This window comes from Parus major, chromosome 24 (assembly GCF_001522545.3).
Source record: "Parus major isolate Abel chromosome 24, Parus_major1.1, whole genome shotgun sequence".
Taxonomy (NCBI): Eukaryota; Metazoa; Chordata; class Aves; order Passeriformes; family Paridae; genus Parus; species Parus major.
In genome coordinates, this window is record NC_031792.1 from 1,502,531 (window position 1) to 1,524,397 (window position 21,867).

The 21,867-nt window shown below is 48.0% G+C and overlaps 4 protein-coding genes and 1 long non-coding RNA gene across 5 annotated transcripts; 2 read left to right on the forward strand and 3 right to left on the reverse strand.

Moving 5' to 3' along the window:
* The first annotated feature begins 51 nt into the window (after positions 1–51).
* On the forward strand, positions 52–4,110 carry LOC107214402 (interleukin-18-like). Its single transcript, XM_015649782.3, has 6 exons — positions 52–634; positions 1,494–1,567; positions 2,187–2,195; positions 2,668–2,805; positions 3,549–3,694; positions 3,819–4,110. The coding sequence occupies exons 1-6, from the start codon at positions 231–233 to the stop codon at positions 4,062–4,064; spliced, it is 1,017 nt and encodes a 338-aa protein (XP_015505268.1). The 5' UTR covers positions 52–230; the 3' UTR covers positions 4,065–4,110.
* Positions 4,111–5,194: 1,084 nt separating this feature from the next.
* Positions 5,195–8,535, reverse strand: SDHD (succinate dehydrogenase complex subunit D). Its single transcript, XM_015649781.3, has 4 exons — positions 8,439–8,535; positions 8,141–8,245; positions 6,986–7,130; positions 5,195–5,828 (listed from the first exon to the last, which is right to left on the reverse strand). Exons 1-4 carry the CDS (start codon positions 8,482–8,484, stop codon positions 5,663–5,665), a joined length of 462 nt encoding a protein of 153 aa, XP_015505267.1. The 5' UTR covers positions 8,485–8,535; the 3' UTR covers positions 5,195–5,662.
* Positions 8,536–9,139: 604 nt separating this feature from the next.
* NKAPD1 (NKAP domain containing 1) lies at positions 9,140–12,589 on the reverse strand. Its single transcript, XM_015649784.3, has 5 exons — positions 12,423–12,589; positions 11,589–11,689; positions 11,256–11,411; positions 10,790–10,843; positions 9,140–10,389 (listed from the first exon to the last, which is right to left on the reverse strand). Exons 1-5 carry the CDS (start codon positions 12,489–12,491, stop codon positions 9,864–9,866), a joined length of 906 nt encoding a protein of 301 aa, XP_015505270.1. The 5' UTR covers positions 12,492–12,589; the 3' UTR covers positions 9,140–9,863.
* On the forward strand, positions 11,408–12,036 carry LOC117245490. The gene is made up of 2 exons (XR_004500208.1): positions 11,408–11,626; positions 11,739–12,036. It is a non-coding gene; the product is annotated as an uncharacterized LOC117245490 (long non-coding RNA).
* Positions 12,590–13,548: 959 nt separating the features above from the next.
* On the reverse strand, positions 13,549–21,861 carry DLAT (dihydrolipoamide S-acetyltransferase). Its single transcript, XM_015649928.1, has 14 exons — positions 21,795–21,861; positions 20,934–21,035; positions 20,556–20,680; positions 20,283–20,439; positions 19,175–19,301; positions 18,709–18,899; positions 18,161–18,326; positions 17,889–17,956; positions 17,566–17,643; positions 17,372–17,479; positions 16,808–16,923; positions 16,389–16,551; positions 15,853–15,989; positions 13,549–15,359 (listed from the first exon to the last, which is right to left on the reverse strand). Exons 2-14 carry the CDS (start codon positions 21,006–21,008, stop codon positions 15,230–15,232), a joined length of 1,641 nt encoding a protein of 546 aa, XP_015505414.1. The 5' UTR covers positions 21,009–21,035; positions 21,795–21,861; the 3' UTR covers positions 13,549–15,229.
* Positions 21,862–21,867: the final 6 nt, after the last annotated feature.

The window sequence follows — 21,867 nt, forward strand, 5'->3', positions numbered from 1 at the left end:
TGGGCGCTGCTGCCACCGGCAGTCGGGGACCAACATCGCGGTGGTTTCCATCCCAAAGGCTTTCCCGCAGGGAGCCAGCAAGGGGAAGCCGGACGGGCACGGGCAGAAGCTGCCTTAAAGCTGCCGTGAAGGGGCGGCTGGAGAGGAGCTCAGCGACACCCGAGCGCTACAAAGCCACCCTCGGAAGGCCGGATTTGCATAGGCGCTGGCTCCCGCAGCGAGGAGGGGAAATGCCGTGCGAGAAAGGCGGACATAGGCACAGACCTTGGGAAAGCCTCCCGCCCTCGGCAGCCGCTATAAAACCCCTCCCTGCAGCACTCGCTTCCCTCCCGTGCCTCAGTGCCCCGGGGTGGGGCATCCCCGGCGGCGGGGCACCCACCGGGGGTGGCCTTGGCACAGCCCCGGTCCTGACCCGGCAGCTCCGCAGCTGCGCTTCTCGCGGCTCCCATCGCCCGGCTGCAGCTCCCGAGGAGCCAGGAAGGACCCCCGAGATCCAGAAAGGACCCCCGAAATCCAGAAAGGGCCACCGAGAGCCAAAAAGAACCCCCGAGATTCAGAAAGGACCCCCGAGATTCAGAAAGGACCCCCGAGAGCCGCCTCTGCTCCCGCCCCGCATCCCTGCGGCTTTCTCAGGGTGAGTCATTCTGACAGTCAGAAACTCCTTTGAGCTTCTGCCGTTCCTTTCGAACGCCCCTGGTAAAAGGTCTGAATAACCACCTTTCACTGCTTGATGATGCTGGAGGTCTTTTCCAACCTTTTTGATTTTGTGATTAACAGTCATTTTGTTTTACCCATCAAACCAAGGGCTACTTTTTCCTCTAATCCTCTGTAAAAAGTCCTGCCTGTGCCTGCCCCTGGACTTTAGAATTACAGAGGACTCTGTAATTAATGCCCTAAGGATTGCATTGTTGGGTGTTGTGCTATCTCGTTTCCATAGCCTGGATGTGCACGCTTGCAAAGATGCTGCTGGGAGCCTGCTGCCCCTTCTGCACAGCCACAACTAGATAAAAACCACCAAATGCAAAGAGAAAAAAGTCACTGTCAAATACATTCTTCAAAGTGCTTTGCTTAATCCCCAGAGGAATTTGGATGAGGAAAACCACAGTGATTCCCTACGCTAATCCCTCTGGGGATGTGTGGCTACTTACATTGATATTTCTCAGTTTTGTTTAAAAATTCATTTTCAACTGGTGAAAAAGCTTTGGAGTGAGCTGCATATTTTGATTGCACAAATAAATCCCAGTGAAGGAGCTATTTTTGGAGTGATGATCTCCCCACTGTTCATCTGGTTTTAAGACATTTATTATCTTTAGTGCAAGAGATGACCTTTTTAGAAGCAGTCAGAATGGGTTCTAACTTTTGGGTATTTTGGAAGTTCATGCTTTTCTAGGGGGAACCTGGTAAGATCAGTCTGTGCAGACTTAACTTGCACCCCTTTATGGGGTAAAAAGCATCGAGCTTAACTCTGATTCCTCTCCTTGTGCTGTGGGCAGGGTGAAGATGAGTGCTGAAGAGATTCTGATGTGTGCAGTAGAACTTGGAAAAAATTTCTGCCTCTATTTTGACGGTAATTAGAGCACTTAATAACCTTTTTTGTTTGAATACTGATTTAACACAATTCCCTTGTCAGTCTGATTTCATCTAACATTCCCATCATCTTCTGTTTTAAGTGTTAGCCAAGTGTTAGCAAAGTATCTGAGTCAGGGGAGTATTTGTTGATTATACAAAAAAACTTCTGGGAAAGGACACTCAGAAGTGTTGGAATACTGGGGGGGTGGACTTGGAGTGAGTGAGTAATTTCCAATCTTATGGAAAAAAGTCAGTTAGAAAACCTTTTCTTTTTTAGAAGCAATTTGTAATGCATTCTTATCCTTTTGCTCACTTAAAGGCACCAATAAAACCAAAAATTTGCATGCAATTATTCCTCAGTTTCAGGCTTAGAGTAACCTTCTCACCCTTAAATAACCCCAAAAAAGCATTTTGCATACCTCTGGTTTGGTGGTGACTGCAGTTCTCAAAGGAGTTGTTTTGCTCACAGATAAACCCTGTCTGTAGTGACAGCAGCTCAGCCTTGGTGGCACTGGGCACAGGGTGACTTCTTTTGTGGGGGCACAGGGTGACTTTTGTGGGGGCACAGCTTAATGTTGTTTTTCTTTCCTTTTTTTCACTGCTCGCTTGGAACCAAGACGACGATGGTAAGCCGAGAACTCTTCTTTTATGATTTTGTTACTCATTTCACACTTAGCAATCCAGAGAGGACAAGTTTCAAACTCAGAGGAGCTGCAAAAAAACCCAGAGCTACAGCTCACTGCTCCTTCTGATGCTGATGTTGCTTTAACTCCTCAGAAGCCACAGGGTAGAGGCTTCCCTGAGAACACCTTGCAATGCACTTTAATTGCTGGGCAAAAGAGAACTGATGCTTCTGAATTCTCAGTTAACAAACACAGCAGCTTTTCTTGCTTCTATAAATAAATGTTTGTATTCTGGGAAATCTGCTTCGAGCGAAGGTGTAAAAGATGCTGTGACCTTCCTTTTGTTTGCTGTTAGAAATTCTAAGAACTCCTTTCACATGACATCCACAGTGCCAAGATTAAGCTGGCAGCAAACTGTGGAGATCTGAGGAGACAACAGCTAAAATGTGAAGACTTTTGCTTTATTTTCCTGCAGAGCTGGAGTGTGATGCCCTCTGCAAGGAAAAGACCCTGCACCGAGTGCTGAGGAATGTGAAGAGCCAGCTGCTCGTGGTGCGCCCAGACCTGAACGTGGCAGCCTTTGAGGATGTGACAGACCAGGAGATGCAATCTGGTAATTCCCAAATAGGAACCATCAGCACTGCTCTGCTGCTTTATCCTGGAGGTGGTTTTGTTCTTTGTAATCACCCACTCAATGGTGGGACTGAGAATAATGACTTAAAACTTCATTTGCAAGAATAAAACTAAGCTGCAAGTGAAATTTTGTGTCTTGGGCATTGGTAATGGATGAGATTTCTGGGTTAGACCAAAGCCTGCAGGATGTCACATGCAGAAAAAGGGCTGTTAAGATTTTTTTCTTGGCTCTGATCACAAAATTCTTAATTCTTCCCTTTTTTTATACTGATTACAAAAAAACCATTTTAAAATTCAAAGAGTGTATTGGAACTAAAAGGTCTTACTTTCTTCTAACAGCATTAGCTATAATCTTAGAGCTTTGGCTTTGACTTTTTGGGGTGCTTCAGCAATTTATTTACAATTCTATTTACTGACCATCTCTATTTCTGGATCACCTCTATCCAGCCATGGTGTGATTTACAGAGAGCCACTTCCACATGCCAGTTTCTTTCTGCACTCCCCACACTGCCTGCTGACCTCAGCTGCTGTGGTGCACCCTGCTTATCGCCTGATTGCACAAAGCACAGCCAGAAGCCATAAAAATTCAAGTCCTGGCTCTTCTGTCAGGAAAAATATCCTGGCAAGACAGCCAGAGTTGCCAGGGGAGTGGTAGAACATCACTGAATTCAGCTGTGCATTTCCCTGTGGGCGGGTTATCAGTAATAATCCGTTTATTTCCAGGCAAAGGGATGCATTTCAGCATTCACTGCTACAAAACCACCACACCCTTAGCAGGGATGCCTGTGGCCTTCAGTGTCCAAGTGGAAGACAAAAGTTATTACATGTGTTGTGAGAGGGAATGTGGAGAAATGATCGTTAGATTCAAGGTAAGGACCTGCTTCCCTCTCCTCATCCGTACAAACCCAACAGGCAGAATCCACAACTCAGAGCTGGAATAAAACTGGTCAGGGCTTGTGCTGGGATTAACCTGTTCCCTTTTTCCTTCCTCAGGAAGGAGAAGTTCCCAAAGAAATTCCTGGTGAAAGCAACATCATCTTTTTCAAAAAGACATTTACATCTTGCTGCTCCAAAGCATTTAAGTTTGAATACTCAATGGAACGAGGAATGTTCTTGGCCTTTGAGGAAGAAGGCTACTTGAGAAAATTAATCCTAAAGAAACTGTCAAAAGATGAAGTGGATGAAACCATGAAGATGAGTTTATCTAAGTTCAGTCAGAATGAAAATCACAACCTATGATGGAACACTTCAACAGTTTTAAAATACAGTTTGTTTTTTTATAAAAGAAACTTTAGTCTTTCTTTATCCAAAACAAGTCAGTTTTATGTTTTAACTACTCTCAGTACTTAATAAAAAAATAAATGCAAGTTCTTGGCAAAAAGCAGAAGAATGTTTTCCAGTCAGACAGAAGAGAATTACTGAAGAAACAAGAATGTGCATGTCTATGTAGAATTTGATCCCAAAAATCTTTAATGCCTGTTGACCAAACAGCTTTTGAATTAGGTCTGGACATTTACATTCCCAATACTCCCAGATTTCTCACCCAAGAAGCTTAAACACCACATCCAGCTGCATCCTGTGTGAGGAAACCTCAGACACCTTCCATGAGAGACCCTCAGCTTGCCCACAGGGACTTTCCCATGACTCATCATCTGCACCCTCCTCCTCCCTGCCACAAAATAACAAACCTTGCCATTTAAACCGGACCACAGCCCTATTCTGACCACAACACAAACAAAAAAATTGGCCAGCTACCTGCTTTTGCTAATAAATAAAATTTCCAATCCGTATTTAAAAAAAAAGAATTAAAAATTAAAAAAAAAATAATCAGAAAGTCTTGCAGACTCCAAACCGTGACGTGGTCGTTCTGTTTGTTGCATAATCCCTGATGGTAGCACAAATTCTCTTCCTCTCACTATTAATAGTGCCACAAAAGTACTGTGAGAATGTGAAAGTCAGGATGAAGCAGAAAATTAAAAACCACAATCTCAGTTCCCCCCTAAAAAATCCCTAAAAGAACAGAACACCCCCTCAGCCTCCTCTTTGTTGTGTTTTCTCACACAGGACAACACAGACCAGAGTATTTAGAAAATAAACCTCAAAAGAAGTGTTGCAGATGAAGATAAAAACCTTGGAAGTTGAATGTTCCTGAAGTCAATCTGCAAAAGTATTTTTATTTTACACCAATCCTTGTTGTATTTTCTAAGGGACATTAATTATTCTTGTATTAAGTCAAGTCTAAGTCACCTCTAAGTATTGACTCATAGAAATATTTTTTTGTTTTATGAAGTAAGGCAGAGCAGACTTATCTGCAGAGAAAACATTTTAGGCCACCCAAAAGCAGTAAAAATGGTTCAGGAGCACACACAGAATTTCTGTAAATTCTTTATTGCATGGATTAAGAAAAAAAAGTATTCCCTTTTCTACATCAACTCCCCAGGTCCAAAGAGTTACAGGGTCTGCCTTACACACTGATGTCAGAAGCAGTTCAGTTTTCCACAAGCCAAGCTTCTTTTACAGAATAGCAAACCAACCAACAGTCAGAAAAACACTAAAGCTGGTTTTACAAGGAGGGTTCCCTTTAGCTACACAAGTCTGCCACTGATGTAATTAATTCACCCCAATTTACAGCACAGATCAAATCCACTCTCACTAGACATTTTCCAGTGAAATCTGCTTTTAAATCTGTTTTTTCTCTATATGTTCTAACCTAGCTGTGAGCCCCCTGCAGGCTCACTGGGGACCCTTGGCTGTTCCTTGGCTGTGCAGGACGTTGCTCACAAGCTGATGAAGCAGAGGCAGCAGAGGACAATCGTGTGTGTCGGGGCTGGGGCTCCTCACAGGCTCCAGAGCATGGCCACAGCCTTGCAGATGCCCACGTCCTGGTAGTTGAAGTAGCAGAGGCCAGCAAAGGTCAGGGCAGACAGGACGTACAGCCCCGTGTTGGCCACTTTAATGGGGACGTCTCCATGCACATAATCAGTAATTACCTGGCCCAGACCCCTAAACAAGAGAGAAAAGCTCAGATCAGCAAAGTTCACTCACTGAAATCCATCGGCTTCGTGTCCCCGTTGTACCAACTCGCTTTTTCCCCCCTGCTGCCATCAGCCTTTTCTGAAGAATTCTCAGTCCCCACTCAGAAAGAGGATGGATTTATTTCAAAAACAAAACATTCCACAGGTTCTACTGAAAATGCACAGATTGGCTCAGAGTTTTTTGAGGAAACCAAGTGCTGACCACAGCTCTCCAGACAACAGAATCCTTGGAATCTGCCTTCTTATCCGACTTCCAAGGAAAAAGAGGAAAACCAAGGAAATATGTGGGACCAGCCACAGTCACAAAAACACAGAAGACTCCTGGGTATGCATTTAGACTAGAAGAGTGACAACCAAAGAAACTAGCATATTTTTCAGTTTTTTGTACATCTGGAAGTGAACTCCTGTCCAGATTTGAACAATCCAGCAACACAAGACACAGGATGCTTGTTTTGGGAAAAAGCTCCCAGTCAGAGCAAGGAAAGTACAAGAATCCTGGCACAAATTCCTAAGGGCAAAACTGATGTTTAAGAAAACCTGGTACCCTCAAAGTACCATGAAAATCTTCTTTATCCTTGTGGCAAGGAACTCCCAAACCAGAATCACCTCAGGAAGGTGGATGCTGCCAGTCCACTCCTAATTAGAACAACACTGAGCAAACATCCATCCAGGAATAAATGAAATAATCATCCAAGTTTCCTTAGTGGGTTATTTGCTGTGAGCTCTTTATCATGCAGAACCTCATCACCACTGAGATGCACAAAGCCAGTGCACAGAGCTTTAGAGGCAGAACATTTTTATATTAATTTTATACAGATCTGTCTTCTTTCTATTCCCTCCACTCACACAACACCGGTTCTTCCACAGGTTAAAAACATCCAGGATTCAACAATTCCAGGGGCAAGGAAATGCTCCTAAGGTTAAGAGACCAGAACACTTTTTTATGGGTTCCTTTTCTGACTGAGAGAACAGGGTGAGAAAGGAAGACCAAAGTACGAGCACTCCTGCCAAAGACCACGACTGTCACGTGGAGACCGAGGACTTTCTCCAGGTGTTTTACACCAGACCAGGATGAGGTTTGGAGCCACCAGAGCTTGGCTGTGAGTTGAGCCCTGCTGTGCTTACCAGTGGCCGTGCAGGGTGAGGGCTGCAGCCAGGGAATAGTCCACGGCCGGTCCGGGGTACAGGTAGGCTGCAGGGAGCAGCCCCAGCAGCAGCACACTGACCGCTCGCTCCCCTGTCCAGTGCAAAGATGCAGCCTTGGAACTGCCTGCAAGGAGAAACATCCTCAGGGAAAAGCCCCTCTGGTAAGGGCTGAAGGGATGGCTTTGGAATCTGGAGTGTCTGCAAACCAAAACCCAGCATGAGCAATACCTGGAAACACAGTGGGAGCATCAGCCCAGGCTGAAAACATCAAGAATTGACTCTGAAATTATCAGTGCAACACCCCTAAATTGCTCAACTAACACACAGCTATCATCCATCCATCTAAACCAAAATGCTAATGTTTTCCTTTGTTTTGGCATGAAGAAATTTAGAAAGTGACAAGATAAGGAAAGAAGGAAAGCAAAGGATCTGAAGTTTGGACTCGGGCAAAGTGCAAATTGGAGTGCTATTAACTGGTAGCAGTGCTGCTGGAGGTGAGGGAACACACACTCCTCACAGCCTGAGGCACCACAACAGCACGATGATTAATCACAAATAACATCTGCACAGTTACTGCCCTGCTCTGTCAGCATTTCACAACTTTACCCTTAAATCAATGGGATTTGGGATTCTTTCTTCCTTTTCTATAACCCTGTATCACCCAACAACACACCAAGAAAACCACTGTACCATGTGTAAATCTTTTTTGTTCTTCGTTACAGCTGCCTCTTAAAATCTCTTAAGTGGTCCAAAAAAATTACAGACTCAGCTTGGTTTGGGGTGGGAAAGACCTTAAAGCTTATCTTGTTTTTAAATCCCTGTATGGCCATCGGGTACCATCTCCATCACCTCTGTCCTTTATTCCTGCACCACTGCTGGTCCCTTGGAGGACCCGAGCCAAAATCTGGTCCTTTACAACCCACTCCTGACAGAATCACAAAGTATTCAGGAGTTGGAATAGACCTTAAGGATCATCTAATCCCAGCCCCTGCCCTTGGGCAGGATGCCTTGCGCTACACCCGGCAGCTCGGAGCTCCATCCAGCAATTCCAGGGATGCCAAAAGGGATCCAGATCCCGAGAAAACGAGACCCCGGCACACAAACACGGACGGACAAACACAGACAGGGCAGTACCGTGTCCCTGGCGGGGCGGGCCGTGGCTGTCGCGGGCCGGAGCGCAGCGAGCGGCGGCGGCACCGAGCGCGGCGGGGCGGCGGAGCAGGGCCGAGCCGAGGAGAGCTGCGGGGACAACGGGGCGCAGTGTCAGCGGAGGGACCCGCACCCTCCGGGGCCTCGGAGCCACCGGGATCCCGCACCCTCCGGGGGCTCGGAGCCACCGGGATCCCGCACCCTCCGGGGCCCCGCACCCTCCTCGGTCCCGCACTCTCGGGGTCCCGGTCCTCGCCCGTTCCGCGGCCCCGGCCTCACTCACCCAGGGCGGTCCCCCGGGGCCGTGCCCGCAGCAGCGCCAGCGCCATGTCCGCTCCAAGGGCACCGCGCCCGGACACGGAAACGCAGCCCGAGCTTCCGCTTCCTCTTCCGCCCGCGGGGGCACCGGGAGGGAGCGGCCGGGCCGGGAGCGGCGGCCGCAAAGCTCCGCAGGGCGGCTGGAAACTGCCCGAGGCAGCGGTAGATGGGATTTGGGGGAGGAATCAGGCCCTGGCACAGCTGCCAGAGAAGATGCGGCTGCCCCATCGCTGGGAGTCCCCAAGGGCAGGTTGGAGCGACCTGGTGGAAGGTCGGGAATATCTCTAAATTCCCTTCCAGCCCAAACCATTCTGTACTCCTGTAATTCTGTCTCAAGCCTCTCAACACCCGCAGCAGACCCGCCTGTGTGTTCACTACTGAAACACTTTGTACACAGCATGAACGCTTCCATGAACATCCCGCTTTTCTTTCCATTTGAAGGGATGGAACAGCAATCAGGGTTTGGAGTGAGGATTTAGGGCTGCTGAGAGTGTTTTGTACTTGTCCAGGACACAACAATCACCCCACACATTTCCCCAGTGCCCTGATTTCATCTGCAAGTGTGGTCAAGCAGAAACAAACAGCACAGGGAGAACACAGGCAGCACCCAGACTCCCAGGCCTGCGCTCTGGCCCCGGGCTTTGCTCCAGAACAATGACAAAAGCATCAAACACATCTGGATTTATTTATTTTATTAAAAGGCTTGGCTGTTCACTGCAGGGAGAACGGCCTGGTACCAGTTTCTCCAGTAACACACTGGGCAGAGCAGAGACAGGACACAGCACCCACCGAGGCCTCTCTGTCAGCACGGATGGTTTCAGCATCCCCATGGAGAAGGAAGGAAGGTAGACACGGTGGCCAGCCCACAGCAGGCTTTGGACAGGAGTCTAAACCAAGCAAAATGAGCTGGTGGCTTTTTTCACCCTTAGAGAAGTCACTGCACCTTCAGCTGGAATGGGAATATTCCCCCAGCTCCCCTCCCTGGCCAGCTGACCCTGTGCATGCCCCCACAGCTCTGCTTTTGGTGGAGGATGGGAAGACAAAACTGCCGTGGGGGTTAGTTACAGTGACATTTCCTCTGTTAACAGCTTGATTTATCAGCCTGTCCTCTCTCCTACTGGCCATTGTTTTGGTGAGCCAAAAGAGCAATCTGTTCAAACGTAATTTAAGGAAAAAAACTCAACCTGATCACAACCAAAGAATCTGAAGCTGGCCGGATGGGCCCAGCTGTGGGCCGGGCAGGTGCTGGCCTGGCCAGCCCGAGGGCAGCCGGGCTCCCTGTGGGCTGGCAGGGTGTGTGTAAATCACAGTGCTGGAGCAGTGGGGCAGTGCTGAGTGACAAACACCTGCCTCTGTCCTCCCCTCCTGCTCTGAGCTGCACCCAAACCTCTCAGTCCTCATCAGAGCTGTCCTCAGATTTCTCATCCCCTGCCACCTTCCAGTTCTTCCTCTTGCTCCTTTTCTCCGGCACTTCACTCGGCCTCTCCGGCACGGAGTTGTGCCGCTTCTTTCTCTTCCTTGGGGGCCGTTTCTCCTTTTTCCCCCCAGATTCAGTGTCCTCAGAGCTGCTGGTGCTGGAGCTGCTTGCATGGGAAAAGTCACTCTCCTGCCCAGAAGAAGAGGTAGGTTCCTTGGCAGGCACTTTCCTGGGCTTTTTCTTGCGCTTGTGTTTTCCCTTGCGGGTGCTCGGAGTCTCCTCTCCTGAGCCCTCGCTCTCCCCCTGCGAGGAATCTGTGGAAGTTCTCCCCTGTTCCTTTTTCTTTTTCTTCCTCTTTTTGTGAGAGTGCTTTTTTTGTTTCTTTTTGTGGGATTTCTTGGTTTTTTTCCTCTTGTGGGACTCGCGGGCTGTTTGCTTCCCCAGCTGGGATCTCTTCTTCCCATTGACGGCATTTTGCTCATCTCCTTCCTGCTGATCACTGGGAAAAGAACAGCAGGAGGTGAACTGAAAGCCACTGAGTGATGAAACTCATTTACATCCAATCTGTAAGCCTGAAAAATATCGATGACTCTGCTGGGTGTAGGTTAAAAATAATTAATTCTGTCTTAAAATCTTGTTTTTCCACTCCCCAGGATACTGCAAGAATTTATTTACCCCCCAGACTCAAAGATTTTGGTAACTCCAGCTAAACCTGAACATCTCAATTACTACAAAAGATTCTCCTAAGACCCACACCACATTAATGGATTTGAGTTTTTTTCAAACAGTAAGGCACTGCATTCAAGGCTGATCTCTATTCAGAATTTAAAACTCAGTTTGTGAAATTCCCTGCAGAGCTTGTCAGATTCTGGATCCATCAGTAGGGGTGTCTGCCTTACCTGTCTGTGTCAAATTCTTCAGGGTACAACTCTTTATATCCACTGTGCCCCCACCTGTGAGAAAGCAGAACCATCCATTAAAAACAGACAAACTTTTGAGGACAAAATCGCAATTCTGAAAAGGCCGAGCCACAGAATGAATCTGAGTTTAGGCAGGGAGGAAGGAAATAGGACTGATGTGGTTGGTGCTATTTAAATACACCTAATGTTCTCAAACCACAATGCAGATTTCTTTAAAACAACCCTGGACTTGTGTTTCTTGAGATTTGTTTAAAGCTCATTGGGCAGAGTAATAAATATTTGCTTATTCTGTGACATGGAAGTTTGTACATGTTATTCATTCTCAAAATGAGCTCAAGTTCTATTTCATCACAGCAAACACCGAACAGAAATGTGTCATTTTTGGTACAGGGCTCCAAAAAGATGTTTTAATTACGACCACAGAACATGGAATTCCCTCACAGACCTGTCTGGCATGTTTGCTTCACATTCATACAGCTTTTTATTCCAGGATCTGGCCCTGAGGAGATCATCTTCCACCAGGTCAAGGAGCTGTGGGTTCCTGGATTTCCAGTCTGTCCTGTGCCCCTCCTCGTCGAATCCATCGCTGCGCATGCGACTGCTGCAGAGAGAGAGAGAAAACAGCTCCTTCAGCTGGGGAAACACCTCCCACCCACCCCAGAGCTCCACCTCAGGGACCTGGGACCTTCTCACACCTCCATGGATAAATGGTCAGGCTCAAAGCAGAGACTTGTCCTCTTTCCAGGGAGAAGATAAATATTTCTGTGGTGTATCTCACCTGGAGGTGTCTGACAGCATTCTGCTCTGCCTTTTCCAGTAAGTCTCTTCTGTCTGCTTCTCCCACTCCCTTATTTTCCACATTTCTGTCTCTTCCTGAAGCTGAAATGACAGAAATGGAAACGACTTTAACATCAGGGAAAATTCACAGTTGTGCAGCACATGAGCTCCAACCTCAAGACTCCTGGTCAGAAAACTCACAGGCATCTTTCCTACAATCCCCAAACAAAGGATTTTTTACAATATCTGTATCCAGAAGAGAACTTCCTGATGGTGGTCAGCCCTGCTGAATTATGATTCACAAAACTAAACTTAATGGAGTTGTTTAATCTTGCATTAAAATCCTGCTTGTGCACACAAAGTTCAAATTGTTTTACGCAATTAAGAGCACATACACAGTGCAACAAATAAAATAAATCCTATTAAAGATTTGCTCCTTTTTAAGTGAACACAGACGTATTCCCTCGTCGGGTGAGAACTGAAGAGAAACGGGGTGAAACTAAAACTCGGGGAAAACCGGAACGAGCTTAAACGGAAAGTGGCCCTGAGCGTGCGGATACGGCCGATTTACCAAACTCCTTTTATTTCTGCCGAAATAAAAGGAATTTGCTGTGCCCTGCGGGATCAGCAGCGGGGCACGGAGCTCCCGCATCACCGGCTGCCGGCACCGGGATGTCCCTGGAGCCCGGGATGTCCCCGCAGCCCAGGATGTCCCCTCACCCTCACCATGTCCCCGCAGCCCGGGATGTCCCCTCACCCTCACCATGTCCCCGCAGCCGGGGCCGCCCCGCTCGGCCCCGCAGGCCCCGCCGGCCGCGGGCGGCCCGGGCCTCACCTTGTTGTGCGCTCCGGTGTGGCGGATGACGTTGCGCAGCAGCACCTTCCCCACGGGCACGCGGGACATGCTGCGGGCGCTGCGGCGGGCCCGTGCCGGGCGCGGTGCCGCTGTTGGTGCCGCTGTTGGTGGCGGCGGGGCCGGGCCGGGCCGGGCGGGGGACGCGGAAACGCGCGGGGCCGCGAGCGCGCCGCTTCCGGCGCCGTCTCCAAGGCAACGGCGCCGCCATGGCCGGGAGGCCAAAACGGACCCGAACCGCCCCAAAAAGCCCCGAACCGCCCCAAACAGCCCCGAACCGCCCCAAACAGCCCCGAACCGCCCCAAACAGCCCCGAACCGCTCCGGTACCGCCGGCTCCCCCCCGGATCCAGCCCCGCGCTGCCCCCGTGGCCCGCACCGCCCGGTGCCAGAGCTAAGGGACACCGCGATGGGCCGGGGACAGCAAGCGGCAGCTCTAAAGAAATCCTCTTTTGGGGAAAAAATACCCCAAACTGGCCGCAAAAATTCCCAGAAACGTTGTGGCTGGGTAATACTGGAAATGCTATGATTCGTTAATAGTTTCAATTAGTTAAAATTTTATTAGTTAAGTAATAAAACTTAAAGTAATTAACCATTAAGTAATGGTTTAAAATCATTTTTAAATAATAGTTTTAACCAATTTTAAATCTTCTTTATAATTTATTGTCTTAATTACTTTTTAATTAATTGTTTTCCTTAATCATGGATATTCTTAGCCAGCGTTTAGCAAAGCTGTTTTAAGATACCCCTGCAGAAGCACAGCTTGGGAAAATGACTGAAACTTCATGAAAATTTGGCAGATTACACAACAAAAGAGTGAAAATCTTTGGTGGTGGTGGGGCTTAGGGTGTTTTTAATTCACTTTTTACTCATGAGGGGTGAATATCTCAAATACCTTTAGAGATGCAAGGAAAAAAGGAAGGTTGGAGGAATAGTAGCATAGCAGCACCAAATGTACAAAAATAATGAGTAAAGACTGTAAATATTCAAAGAATACTTGAATATTTAGTTCCAGTAGTTATCTGGTGTAGTAAAGGACTACTCAAGGGACAGCAGTGACAGTGGTGATGTGTTTTTGTTAAATAAATGGACAGGATTCCCATGGTTAGAACAGCTCTCTGAGTATTTAATGCTGGAGGATCTCGTCACACACAGCCCCACAGGTGGACAGTGCAGAGAGGAAGCTGCAGACAGCAAAAAGCAAATGTCTGGGAAGATTTGTGATTACATTTCATGTTAACAGGGTGAGTTTCACTGCGAAAGCCACACACAACTGAAGAGAAAAAGCACTGCGACGTGGTTTAGTATTTGTCAATTCCAAACATTTAATGGAACATGGGTTCACTAGAGCCAGTCTGGAATCAGGTACTTCAGGTCATTCAAGAAAATCCAAAACCTTAATGCACTTTTTTTTTGTTTAAGCAAGGCATCACAGCAACCAGACACTAAATAGTTCCCACAAAAATATTTAATTTCCACAGTATTTTCTTTCAATATCTTTAGTGAAGTATTTTAATTTTACAGGAGACAGTACTTAATGCAATATACAGAATAACAGGATCAGCCTGAACATATGCTTCCTTTTTTCCCAACTCTGCCCTCCTATATTTAATTCTCCTGGTCACTCTGTCATTGCTGCACGGTTGTCCTTTTTTTACATGAACATTTCCATGTGGAAACTGGAATTTCAGAATGTTCAGCACTGCAGCCTTTGCAGGATACAATGCCTGGGATAACTGGACACGAGTCCAACAGACAAGAGAAGCACCTTACATACAATATGTACATGGAGAGCACATTCTGCAGCTTTACTGAGGCTGGACAACACAGACAATCCAGGGAAGGTCTGCAATTCCAGTGGCTTAAGTCAGAGCTTCCTATGTTAGAATGCCTGAAATGAAAAATCCCAAACATCCCAGTCCTCACATGATTAACGTCCCCTGGTGGGATTATCAGCGTGTGGGATTTGTCTGTACTCGCTCCCAACACACACTGAACGTTCTGCAAAGCAGTTATTTATGTCCATGGCGTTAACTCAGCCACAGGAACAGCAGCTACACAGTTTCCAAAGGAAAAGCAGATGTCAGTGAGAGTCCATGAGCAGACAGCACATTCCCTGTGGTACCCGGGAGCTGCCACCCCACAGACAGCGCTGCTCTTTCACCTAAAGAGCTCCAAAGGGATCACGTAGCTGAGAAGGTCCCAGCCAGTGCCAAATTCCAAAAAGGCTTTGGACCAGCAGTGCTTGGCCTTTGAGACACTATCCCCAGGCACTTCAGTCCCTCAGTGCTGGGCCATCTCCCCCACGCCAGGAACAGGACAATGCGCCAGTTCCCCTCCTCCTTGTACCTTTCTGTGGCCATCCCATCTGCACCCCTGTAAAGAGATGTTTGAAATTCCAATCTCTGACAACACTGAGGTCATGAATCTGTTGGTATGCACCCCCTGGGCACCCGAGTTTAGAAGCAGCTGGCACAATGCCAGGATAATTTAGAGGTTTGGTTTTTATTTTTTAATCTGGGATGCTTAACTCTGTTTTGGAAGAGTTTGCAAGTTAACTAACTGTATAAAAATACAGTGTAGCTGTAATATTGCTCTGAAAAGCACTTTTGCAAACTTTTTTTTTTTTTTTCTGTACAGACTGGTAAAATTACCAGATAATATAATACATATTTTAAATAAAAAAAAAAAAAAGAAAAGAACTCTCTCAAAGTCTGAACACTAAAGTCTAAATAGCTTGTTTAAAACACAACAGTGTGACCCAGGAAAATTCTGCTTTGCATGGTTAAATTATAGCAGCATGGTTACTGGCTTTTCAAGGAAATTCTTGAACTCAGCAAGCCACTGTGCTCCAACTGCTCCATCCACAACACGGTGGTCACAGCTCAGGGTGACAGCCATCATGCTGGCCACGTCAAAGCTGCGAGAAAAACAACAAAAGAAAGGTTAACACACTCCTCTGTGAGGCAGTGCCACTCACACAGCAGAAAAGCTACTCCTAGAGAGCCAGGAACAGCTCAGGTGCGTGGTGACAGACATTTTCCCCTGATTGTCATTCCTTCTCTGAGGAAAACTAAAGAAGGAGCTTCCCACAGGCACTAAAAACACCCCAGAGTGTTCCCCTTAGGGCAGGGAGCTCAGCTTTCCTTGCAGCACAAGGACAGCCCCACACAAAGGAAAAGAAACATTTTAGTTCCAGGCAAGGGGATATTATATACAGCATCCACCCTTTAGGTTTTCCTTAAATGCAAATTTAAGCAAGGACTGAAAGCACTGTGTCAACAAGACATTTAGGGTTTTTTAAATTATTATCTAATAATAACCTAATCATTGTTTAATGATTAAAAAAAAAACCAAACAAACAAACTAGGGACGATTTCAGGGTTTGAGTTCAGGATGAGATGAAAACTCACCCTTTCTCATTGTCAGCTGGCACTAGTCTTTCTTTTGAGGACCCCACTGCCAGGATGCAGGCTTGAGGTGGATTGATTATGGCAGAGAAATTCTTAATCCCATACATTCCTAAATTGGAAATCGTGAAAGTACCACCCTAGAAGAAAACAAACACATTCATGGTGAAACTCACAAAAACTGTTTTATGTGGGAATATGAGAAGAGGGGGGACCTCATCGCAGTCTGCAGCTTCCTGATGAGGGAAGGCTCTTTGATGAGCAGGGACAGGATCCAGGGAGTGCTGGAGCTGTGCCAGGGGAATTTGGGATGGAGATCAGGGAAAGGTTCTTCCCCCAGAGGCTGCCAGAGCTCATGGGGAGATTTGGGGGTGTCTGTGCAGGGCCAGGGGCTGGATTCCATGATCCCTGGGGGTCCCTTCCCACTCAGGGTATTTATTCTGTGATTACTCAACAAGGCTCAACCATCACAAAACAGTCTTTGCTCCTTTTAAACAAGTCAAGAGCAGTGGAGTTGAACAACACCACGAGTGTCTCACCTGGAATTCGTGAGGCTGGAGCTTCCCTTCCCGGGCTTTGGCTGCCAGGGAAGCCACGTCCTTGCTGATGGCAGCCAGGCCCTTGATGTGAGCGTTGAAGACGATGGGGGTGATGAGCCCTGCCGGGGTGCTGACAGCCACACTCACATCCACCACATGATTCCTGCAACACACACAGCAGCTGAAATCCCTCCAGCAAGAGAGCAAACAAAAAAAATTCAAAACAATACAGACAGCCCAAAATTAACATTAATTTGCAACAATTATTTCACCTTGCCCACCAGCCTTAGACTCAAAGATTTTATCACTTTAACAAAACCTCTCACCTTGACATCGCATTTTCCCCCTCCCTCAAATCCCAGCAGAAGCTCTCTTTTGAACAAAGGAAGTTCCTGGCTCTGACCATGCCATAAACTTACTGCCTAATAACTGTGTCCAACCATGAAGAATTTGCCTCAGGCACCTTCAAGCACGCCAAAGCAGAAGCTTTAATGATGAAATCATTGACAGAAAGTTTAATGTTATCTGAGATCTCCTGCAAATAAAGAGATTCCAGGTGTCAGTTTGTCCCCTGCACATCACCCCAGTTAATGAGAGCAGCCACTGCAGTTCACAGGAAACATCACAAAACAATCACACCACTTGCAGACATTAAAACTCAAAGATAATTTAGAAGGTGACAGCATCTCCTTCATAATTTAAGAATTTCGTTTTTTTTAAATGTTTAGTTTTCCTCAAACTTGGCTTAGAATTATGATTCTGCCTTAACTTTTTACCTTTCTTACAGGTAAGAAGCTTTCTATCCTTTTATTGTCCACCTGAAATAAGGAATCACCACCAAGCTGAGCTCAGAACAGCCCCTTAGGGAAGTCGGGAATCAGCAGACATGAGGAAAATCTCATTCTGTCACAGACAGTCCAGAACTGACCCACAAAAGGCACTGAAAAGAGTGTTTTTTTCCAGGCTAAGATGCCAGACCTCACCTGATTGAGTTCTTTCCTTAGCACCAAGACTTTTCCCATGTCTACATCGATGGACAGGTAGTAGTGAGGTATTGTTTGTTTGGACTGCATCAGCCTCTGAGCAATGACCTGGGTGTGTGCAGAGCAAGGAACACAAATCAGCCTGGAAAATTCACGGCTAGAAACGACGATTTTGGGGAAGACTGAAATCTTACCCTGCGAATGTTGCTGATGGGGATGTCTGTGAAGGTCCCCTCGGGTGCTGCTGCAGGAACTGCCCCCGGAGCTGCAGCCTGCAGGGAACACCAGCATCACTCCCAGAAACACCCAAAGAGCAACTGCAGCTCAGTGCTGAGGCCAAGCTGCCTCTTGTGAGAGCAGCAGCGATTTCCAGCTCTCCAGTACCCCCAGGACAGGTTAAATTTCACAACCTTACAGTCACCACCACCCCACAATCCAGCAATGCCAGTTCCATGCAGGAACACAGAGCCTTTCCATTCCTCTAACATCCATGCCCACAGATTTCCAGCCTACTCACTGGAGCAGCCTTTGATGGCACAAATGACTCCACATCTTTTTTGGTGATTCTGCCGTCTGGTCCAGTACCTGAAAAGGGCAAAGGAAAGTGGGAGAGGATTTTGATTATTTCCAACATGGCTTTGCTTGTAAAGGTACCAGTTTTATTCAACAGAGAGAAATCATTGAACACAACTCCTGGTTCACAGCTGCACAGTCAGGAAGAACAGGAAAACATGGATCTACAGGACAGAAAAGTGATAGTGAGAGCAAAGAAGTGGAAAGGAAAGGTACCTTTCACTTGGGTAAGGTCAATTCCTTTCTCTGCTGCCAATTTCTTTGCCAGGGGACTGACCATGACCCTTCCTCCTTTGTGGGGTGGCCCCGCTGTGGGGGCTGCTGGAGCAGGAGCAGCAGCAGGCTGGGGAGGAGGAGGAGCAGCTGCAGGAGTTGCCATCACCTTAACAAAGAATCAAAGCCATCAGTGGAACTCACAGCAAGAGAACTGGCCCATCTAATTATCAGTCAAGAGACAATCACTCATCTGCACAAAGGCTCCCAGAAATTAAAGCAGAAACTCACTGGGAAGGAGGTCAGCTGAGCTATACACCAAATCAAATAAAGAACTTATGCTCCCCATTTTCAAGGATGAGGAATCAGAACTGGCACAAGCAACAAGCTGGGAAAAAGATCAGAATGAATGAAACCTGCTGTAGGTCTTGGAGGGCAAATCAATGAACCCTTCTCAACACATGGACCAGCCTTGCACTCACAAATCAGAACACTCCTGTCAACAACAGCTCAGATCAGGCTTGCCAGTGCTGCCCATGACTTCTCCTTACCGGAGGAGGAGGAGGAGGAGGAGGAGCTGGTGCCTTCATGTCAGTGACTGCAGCAGCCTGGTAGTCGGCAAAGGCTGGAATATCAGCCTCCTTCTCCACAATGATGCACAGAGGGGTTCCTAAGGGCACATCTCTTGTTCCTTCAGGCACCAAGATTTTTGCCAGGTAGCCTTCCTCCTGCACCTCAAAGCCTGCAGGGCAGAGAAACAACACTGAGGAGCTGAAGAGCTGCTCTAAGTGCTGGCAGCTGAAGCCTTGCCCTGCAGGAGAATCCTTTCCAGCAGGGAACCTCTCCATGCACTTGTTAAGAAGGATTGATGAGGAAATCAAAGTGTTTTTAGGAGCTCCAGTGTTTGGCTCACCAGTGGAATGAGATGTTAACAAAACTTATCCCACAGCAGGAGCTGGCAGAGGCTGCTCAGGACCCTCCCAAGGGCACCTCACCCACCCTTGGCTGTGGACTCACCGATTGTGGCTTTATCTGTCTCAATTTCGGCCAGTAAGTCTCCCTCATTCAGCTTCTCCCCAACCTTCTTCTCCCACCTCTGCACTGTGCCCATTGTCATGGTGGGTGACAGAGCAGGGAGAGTGATCTGGGAAGGCACAGAACACAACACAATCACATCCTGGTCATCCAGAAGGCTCAGGAACACAGTCTGAACTCCTGAGAAATGATGCCAACCTAAAGAAGCAGCTTTAATGCACTCCTAGGTCTGGCTCCATGACAGCCAAGCAGAGCTGGCCCACTGTGCTGCTTTGGCTTCCTTTAGCAAGGCCTGAGCAGGAGAGCAAGCAAGAGCAGAGGGCAAGAGATGGATAAATCGAAATAATCATCACTGCCATCACCCTGCAAGGCTAAGGAGGGCTGGAACAAGTCACTTTGTCACTCTGACAAGCACATGTGGAGCAAAACTGGGCAGAGGGAGCAAGCAGAGGGGAAAAAGCAACATTAGCAGCCAAAACACAAATTTAGAAGTCCTTCATTAATTCTTTTATTACTGACTTTAAGTAATATCTCAGACAAATCAGTTCCCACATGTTTTATCTGTGGGATGGGGTTGAATATTCCAGATTTTAATTTTCAAAGGGATGTCAAAGCAACCCTCTGCACAAAGTGCTCAAATCCATCCGTGGATACACTTCAAAATCTAAGCAATGCAAAAAGCTCACATCCACAAACACAATTCATTATTAGTCACTCACAGACACATTTGGTGTGCTCACCAGAGCACCACAGACTGCAGTTCTACTCTGAGATATCAGCAGAGCTTATTCACACTAAGCACAAGGTCTTTTTATACCAGAACTGTCCAAATAATGCAGATATAGCACATTTTTCAAGACAACCCTGGAGGGACAAGTCTCTCCTCCACCAGCAGCTGAGATGCTGAAACAAATTTATTAAAAAAGCTTTCTGAGATGTTCCTCAACACCTGCTCTAATCACACAATGACTGAAGTGGCATAATAAATTCCCTTTCCAGGCAGTTTTTATGACAAAATGCCCCAGAGGAGCAATGCCAGGGGCAGAAAAAGAGTGCAAGAAGCCTTAAAGCAGGAGCAGTGCTCTCTTACCTGCATGTGAGGAGGGTAAGAGCTGCCAGGGGCCTGTGGAGAAGGCTGAGGCGGTGGGGAGGGGGCTGCAGCTGGAGGGGGAGGCACTGAGGCTGCGGGGGCAGCAGCTGCTGCAGAATCCAGGGTGTAATTTTTGAAGGCATCAATATGTTCAGGCCTAGAAGAACACACAGAGCCCCAAACCCCGTCAGGTGATGGTCTCAGTCTTTCACTCAAGGTACCCCAGAAGCCCCAAGAGGGGAAATTCACGTCAAGGGTTAGGAAAATACCTACTTTTCTACAGTGATACATATTATGGCCCCAATAGGAACATCCCTTGTTCCTTCTGGCACCAGGATCTTGGCCAGGTAACATTCCTCCAGGCTCTCAAAGCCAACTGTAGCTTTGTCTGTCTCCACCTTTGAGAGAGAACAGGAAATGGTGAGCACAGAGCCTCCCAGTCCCTTGTAGGGTCACAGCTCTGGAAAAATCACCCTGAGGCAGCAGCTCTAGGGAAGTTTGCCCTCAAACCAGCTCAGAGAGGCTGACAGCCACTCCTTCCCACCAGCATCTCTTGGGATCTGCGATCCAAAATCTGTCTTCAGCCAAGGACAGTCCCCAGGCCACACGTGCAGCCCATGAGAGACCAGCCCAGCCCCATCCCCAGGATACCTCTGCTATGAGATCCCCTTCATTGATCTTGTCGCCCTCCTTCTTCTCCCAGCGTGCGATGGTGCCCATCTGCATCGTGGGGGACAGTGCTGGCAGTGCCACCTGTGAGGGACAGCGCAGTGTCACAACCCAGACAGATCCAGCAGCAGGAATCACACACAGGACAGCGACAAATCCTCAGCTGAGCTGAGGGTGACGTGCTGTGGGGCACAGATCAGCTGCAAATCCCCAGGACTGCCCCAAGCTGCTGGTGAAGAACCCCGGGCAAACCCACACTGGGTCCTGAGGGCAGAGGTTGTGGTTGCCCCATCCCTGGGTATTCAAGGTCAGGCTGGATGGGGCTTGGAGCAACCTGGGACAGTGGAAGGTGTCCCTAGACATGGCTTTAAGGCCCACTCCAATCCTTTAACACTCTGTGATTCTACCAAGATAAGGTTATAGAGAGCCTGGGTCTGCTGAGGGACCAACAGCGGTGCTGGGGTAAAGGACAGAGGTGATGGAGATAGCACCCGACAGCTGTCCAGGGGCTGTCTGGACTGAGGCTAAGTGGTGCCAAAGGCACAAAACCCAACGATTCTTTCCCAGTTTGGGCTGCCAGGCGTTGGAACAGCTTTACCCATGGATGTGGTGGGGTCCCCATCCCCAGAGACGTCCAGGAGCCGTGTGGGTGATGTGGCTCGGGGGCTCCAGCGCCAGTGCTTCTCCTAAAGCTCTTTTCCAGCCCTGATGATCCCATAACTCTATCCGCGGGGCAAACGGAGCCGCGCGGGGAGGGGACGGAAAACGCAGAGGGGGAAAGTGAAGGGGCAGGGAAGGGGACACGGGGGACAGCCCGGGCAGGGCTTCGGGGGTGTCTCTCACCTTCTGGTGCGCCGGGAGGCTGCAGCAGCGGCGCGGGACGAGCCGGGGCCAGGCGGGCGGCGGCAGCAGCGGG

Excerpts from the sequence above, each read along its gene's own strand:
- DLAT (XM_015649928.1), bottom strand. The coding sequence starts at position 21,008 with ATGCAGATGGGCACCATCGCACGCTGGGAGAAGAAGGAGGGCGACAAG. Across the intron at positions 17,480-17,565 it reads CCATCAGCAACATTCGCAGG|GTCATTGCTCAGAGGCTGAT; the intron begins GTAAGATTTCAG and ends GCACACACCCAG. Across the intron at positions 16,924-17,371 it reads TAAGGAAAGAACTCAATCAG|GAGATCTCAGATAACATTAA; the intron begins GTGAGGTCTGGC and ends CTTTATTTGCAG.
- SDHD (XM_015649781.3), bottom strand. The coding sequence starts at position 8,484 with ATGGCGCTGGCGCTGCTGCGGGCACGGCCCCGGGGGACCGCCCTGG. Across the intron at positions 8,246-8,438 it reads GCCCCGGGGGACCGCCCTGG|CTCTCCTCGGCTCGGCCCTG; the intron begins GTGAGTGAGGCC and ends TTGTCCCCGCAG. Across the intron at positions 7,131-8,140 it reads CCCGCCCCGCCAGGGACACG|GCAGTTCCAAGGCTGCATCT; the intron begins GTACTGCCCTGT and ends TTCTCCTTGCAG.
- NKAPD1 (XM_015649784.3), bottom strand. The coding sequence starts at position 12,491 with ATGTCCCGCGTGCCCGTGGGGAAGGTGCTGCTGCGCAACGTCATCCGC. Across the intron at positions 11,412-11,588 it reads ATGCTGTCAGACACCTCCAG|CAGTCGCATGCGCAGCGATG; the intron begins GTGAGATACACC and ends CTCTCTCTGCAG. Across the intron at positions 10,390-10,789 it reads GAAGAATTTGACACAGACAG|TGATCAGCAGGAAGGAGATG; the intron begins GTAAGGCAGACA and ends TTCTTTTCCCAG.
- LOC107214402 (XM_015649782.3), top strand. The coding sequence starts at position 231 with ATGCCGTGCGAGAAAGGCGGACATAGGCACAGACCTTGGGAAAGCCTC. Across the intron at positions 635-1,493 it reads ATCCCTGCGGCTTTCTCAGG|GGTGAAGATGAGTGCTGAAG; the intron begins GTGAGTCATTCT and ends TGCTGTGGGCAG. Across the intron at positions 2,806-3,548 it reads AGACCAGGAGATGCAATCTG|GCAAAGGGATGCATTTCAGC; the intron begins GTAATTCCCAAA and ends GTTTATTTCCAG.